The 5503-nt window shown below is 41.7% G+C and overlaps 1 protein-coding gene across 1 annotated transcript in view; it reads left to right on the top strand.

The window, feature by feature from the left end:
• The window catches only part of CDK5RAP2 (CDK5 regulatory subunit associated protein 2), a gene marked incomplete at both ends in the record, with an annotated part of 64923 nt that overhangs the window by 14256 nt on the left and 45164 nt on the right, over nt 1-5503 (top strand). The window contains one exon of the mRNA XM_009085248.1: nt 4311-4481. Within this exon, the coding sequence (XP_009083496.1) occupies nt 4311-4481 (171 nt within the window). The remainder of the gene's footprint in view (nt 1-4310; nt 4482-5503) is intronic.

Raw genomic sequence — 5503 nt, 5'->3', positions numbered from 1 at the left:
TGCCAAAAGATGAGCAGTCTTATAAAAATTATATCCCTAACCTATTTCCTGCTCTTTGCAGAACAGCTGCTTCAATTTCAGAGCTGTGAGTACGTTCAGGTCTAACCACATTGCCTGTGAAGTGTTGCCCATTAAGTAGCAGATATGTGGGAGGTAAAAAATATGCTGTGATGGTTTTGCTCTTTGACAAACAGGAAACTGCTTTGGTGATCTGGTGCAAACTTTTTATGAGACAGCCTTAAAAATTCAGTTCTATTTATGCTCTGAGATACCTATTTATCAGGGGTTCTATTTTGTTAGAATAAAGCTAGCAAAAATGAAATGTGGTCTGTAGAAAATGCTCTCAACTTCTGTAATGAATTGCTGCCCATGCTCTTTGCTCACAGGTCAATTTTCGATGACTTTCTATAGACTGTAATTGGGCTAATGCAAATTTTTGCATATATCCATTTTTTAAAAAATCACACCACAATAAACAAACCCAAGAAACTTAGAGATACAGAAAAATTCCTTCTGCCGTGTTATAAACCCCAATTTGTTTGGATATGAATGCCACGGGTGGTTTAGGTTGGATATTGGGAAGAGATTTTTTCCAGAGACAGTGCTCAGACATTGGAATGTGCTGCCCAGGGAGGTGGTGGATTCCCCATCCCTGGAGGTTTTCAAGCTGAGACTGGATGTGGCACTTAGTGCCATGGGCTAGTGACCACGGTAGGGTTGGATTGGTGATCTCTGAGGTCTCTTCCAGCCTGGTTGATTCTGTGATTCTATGTGAGCTGATCCTCCAGATCACAGACTTTGTGCATCACTAGGAGTTTTCTGAAGTAATGGGCTTAGATGTTCTTGCACCATGCTCCTGCCTCAGGGTGGGCAAATTTAAAAGGTCTCTGAAAGAGCCTTTAAAAGCTTTTAAAAGAGCTTTTAAAAGCTCTTTCAGTTCTGTACTTCCCACAAGCTGCTGCTGAGTATCTCTATAAGCATCACCTTTAAGATAGTGTTAAGCATCACTTTAAGCCCTTTGAAACAGGAAACTTTGGACATACATTGTTATATACTATTGGTGAAGGATAAACACCAACTCACCCTTAATGTTTCTTGTGTCTACCATGTTGCTGTGTCTCTAACAGGGATTCAGTGCTGCTTCGTGGAGGAGTTTGTTCAAATTTACATGATTAAACACTTCACGTATCCATTCTCTCTCCAGGCCTAAATGTAGACAATTAGAGTGTATTTACTAGATATTCATATTTGATCAGTTGGTTGGGGAAATGCAGAATAACTCATTAGGCAGAATTTATTACTTAGTCTTCCTACCTATAGTTGAGCCTGAGAGGGAAGGTTTGGAGCTTCACAACTTAATTATGCACCAAACAATTTTCCCTCTGACAAGGAGGGGGAGGCATCTGCTCCAGTCTTCTACATTATAGTGCTTCACATTCATTTTTCTTAGTTCAACTATCATTAATCATAGGAAAGTCTCTTGGGAAAGAGGTTGGCGGAGGGAATTGCGAAGTCTGTGCTCTGAGAGCTGTAGGTACTATATTATCCTTGCAACTCAGTGTATAGAAACCAAGAGATTTTCTCCCAGCCAGTCTGAGTGGTCAATGAGTGCAAACAATCTGCTATAGTGATGGATAGTTTGGTGTGTTACAGCCTTCCACCTCATGGAAAGAAGATAATTTTCAGTCTCACCTCTAGCTTGTTTTGGGATGGAGTTAGGGAACTCTGGGGAGCAGAAATAGTCAAGGCAAAGTTACCTGCAAATTGCAAATCTCTCACAGGCGTTTTAACATTTCCATAATTACATCCCTCGTAGTCCAGCTCTTCCCATCAACCTGCTCATACTGAAGGCAGCAGCCTGGTTTCTGAACCTCACAAGTGCTGTACACCGGGAGGACTGAGGTAGATGACAGGGCTGTACTCGTGTTGTTGCAGCAGCATCTCTTCTGTCTCTGTGTGTCTCATCTTCTTCAAACTCTTGGTTTCATAAAGAGAAGAACACTCAGTGTTGGTCATTTGAAGTTACAGGACAGATCACAAGAAGTGTTCCTTTGAGCTTTAGTTACCTAACAGGTAATTTAGTCACTGAAAGTCTTTCAGTGATGTAATAGTAGAAAAACAGCATCAAAAAAGCCACAGAGTGAACTTTGCAGTGCAGGGAATGTGCTAACACTGCTGTTGATCCTTTGCTCCCAATTCCCATGCTTTATATGGATAGGCTTAATGTGACCCACGTGAAGAGCTCCATAGGTTGAAGCCAAAAGCCTTTGCAGTTATCAGACCTTAGAGCACTTCCCCCTGCAGTTTGTATTTATAGGTAGCACTTAAGAAGAAATAGAAACAAATCTGAGAGTTTGTGTATAGAGACGAAACTTGGACCTGATTCTGCAATTCTTCAGACCTGAAAAAAATCAACTTTATTAGCCTGCAGAACTGAAGGTCTAGGCTTAATCCTTCTTTGACTAACGCTTGAGGGGGTTTGGGGAGCTGTTAGGAGTTTCTTAGCTGAATCCTTGTGCTGAAGCTGCAATGAAGCAAATAAACCAAAAGACATTGTAAATGACAATTTGCATTTAATGTACAAAATAAACAGAAGTAAAACACCAAAGTAATAAAGTGATGTTCAGGATTTGGTGTGAACCTGCATGAAGCAAGTTAATTAAGTCAAGGAAAGGACATAAAACAGATTTGGTGTGAACCTGCATGAAGCAAGGTAATTTAAGTCAAGGAAAGGACATAAAACTGTTTGTAAAGAGATTGCAATGAAAGTGTCACTAGTACTGTTTCTTTAAACTTAGAATAAGAAACAACTATTACATCTTAAACCCCAGTGGAGGTAAATGTGAAGTTTATAGGTGACTACCATATGTGCAAACTATTTAAGGGCTTGTGCTAGTTCACAAATGGGCCCTTTTGGGAATAAATAGAAAACATTTATTTTAAGATGTAGGCTGTGTTACCCTGGTTCTTTGGGCCTGAACAGAAGTTGAAAGAGTATAAAGTCTTCTCTAAGTTTTAATTGTTTAATTTTAGGCAGCAGTTCCTTTGTTACAGGTTTCTATTTCTCTTTTTCCACACAATCTGTGCAGTAAATGCAGAGGAAAAGTGAAAGTGAGGCTCATGTCTGTGCAAGCTCTGCCTCTTCCAGCTCACAGTGTGGAAACTTCCAGCAAATCAGCCAAAATCTCGGAAGCGACACGCGCAGTGGTGGGGGGAGAGAAGGTGGAAGGACAGAGAAGCTACGTGAGGAATTTTCCTACTGATCTGTGCTCATTTTCACTCTGTACCTGGGAACTGACTATTAATTCCATGCTAATACTCTCATGTATTTCCAGTGAGTTTAGCAGTTGTCGTGGTTCTTAGCAAAACGGAAGGAATGGGAATAGTTTGGTGTTGCTGCTTGGCACCCAAGGCTTTCTCAGTGGTCAGACTTTGAAACCCCACAGCTAGTATGTTTTGGTGCACTGGATTTCAGGTGGAGTGGGACAGGACCTGTAGAGAGAGAGCTGTAATTGTGGTATCACCTGCAACCTGCTGCAGGGATTACTGCAATAGTTGCTGTTGTTCCCAGCAGACCTCAGAGTCCTTGGGACTTGCTGCTGCATAGAGACCATTGGGGGAGATTGTTTTCTATCCTTTAGAAGCAGAAGGGTCAGGAAGAAATGTTTCTCTGCTGGGGAACTAAGATGTGGAGATAACACAGCTCATCTTGGAGCTGCAGGAAGTAATTACCAGAGCCAGAATCAGGTTCTGTTCATTCCTTCTCATCACAAGACTGACCTGATTGGTCATTTGAAGTTTGTGCTCTTGTCAAAAGAAAAAGTTTTAACGTTTCTGACTTTCTGTTTGATGCAAAAGTAACCAATAATGCAGTGTTAGTGCAACAATTTTCCTGGTGTGATGAGAAAAAGAGCAAATGACAAACTGAATCACCCGTAACCAATTTTCTCCTATTTCCAGCAAGGGAGTAAATTGACTCAGAAGTGAAATGTTCATTCTGACAGCGACAACATCTATGTGCATAATGTTCCCAACAGCCTTGGAGTCCAGGCATTCTGTATGAAAAGCATTTAAACAACAACCACCTCGATTTTTAGCAGAAAAAACTGACATCTCATCTAAAAGTTTTCTCTCCTTAATTGTGTTCATTGATGCCAAGAGAAAGAAAGTGGCTCCAGTGCATTCTCCAGACTGTTCAGTGAGATGAGTAATTTAAAGCAATGGAAAGATAAACTAATAACGTGGGTTGTTGGTCTTCAACTTTTTTTGAAAGTTGATTTGCTACATATTCAGTTTCATTTTTTTTGTAGGACCTTAGAAATCAACTGGAGAAATTACATGGTGAAATGACTGAGAAAGAAAAAGCAGTTGAACACCATTACAATTCTCTTTTGAGTGAAAGCAATCAGAAGCTGCAGAGCCAAGAACTTGTTATCAAGCGCCTGACAGACAGTGTCAATCACAAGGATCTTCTGCTTGAGGTAGGGAGACTTTCTTTGAAATGAGAAATGGAAAGTTGTCATTTGATTTTGTATGGGGAGTTATTAGAAAATCACGTTTGTATTTAGAGTTACTGTTGATTTTGGTGATAATCCTTCAGTTTCTATCATCCTGTATTTGCAGAACAGATGTATAATTACAGAGTGTGTGGCATCCAGCAGGATTTCTTGTTAGGGTTTTGTGAAGCTTGTGGACAGAGGGGGAAGAAAGCTTTACTAATACTTATGTAGAATTGTTACTGTTGTGGTAGGATACCTGAAAGGCTCTGAAGTGCCTCTGATTTCAGTTTATTGTGCAGAAACTGAAGATGAGGAATAGGTGTAATACTGAAATGTTTTCTCTTCCTTTTTTTTTGGAGCCCAAAATGGCATATGTGAGGAGGTTCCTGTCTGAATGGTCACAGGCTCCTGCTCAGTTGTACTGAAAAATGCTCATGGTATTCAGCCAGCAGTGCACAGGGTCAGAGCTGAGGTTGCTCTGTACCTGGAGAGCAAAGTGCATAGTTTGCCATTAAAAGCTTGGATAGCTGGGGAAAATTTCTGTCTTTGCTTCTAGTGTGTCCTACATCTGGGCTGTGGCAAACCCAGGCACAGCTACAGGTTGGGGGGGGAAGCTGCAGTGTGAGCTCAGCCCAGAAAGGCAATGGAATCCTGGGCTGCATCCAAAGGAGTGTGGGCTGAAAGAGTTGATTCTTCACCTCTGCTCTGGTGAGACCCACCTGGAATCCTGCACACAGTTCTGGTGTCCTCAACATGGAACTGTTGGAGCAAGTCCAGAGGAGGCCACAGAGTTGCTAAGAGCACTGGAGCATCTCCCTGTGAGGACAGGCTGAGGGAGTTGGGGCTGTTGAGCCTGGAGAAGAGAAGGTTGTGTGGAGACCTCAGAGCAACTTTTCACTCTCTGAAGGGCCTACAAGGAGCCAGAGAGGGACTCTGTGTTAGGAACTGCAATGATAGGACAAGGGGTAATGGGTGAAGGAGGGAAAGTCTAGGTTGGATGTGAG

Source organism: Acanthisitta chloris, unplaced genomic scaffold, assembly GCF_000695815.1.
Source record: "Acanthisitta chloris isolate BGI_N310 unplaced genomic scaffold, ASM69581v1 scaffold8772, whole genome shotgun sequence".
NCBI classification, from domain to species: domain Eukaryota; kingdom Metazoa; phylum Chordata; class Aves; order Passeriformes; family Acanthisittidae; genus Acanthisitta; species Acanthisitta chloris.
Note: the sequence above shows the minus strand (reverse complement) of the source record. Positions and strands in the feature narration are given on the sequence as shown.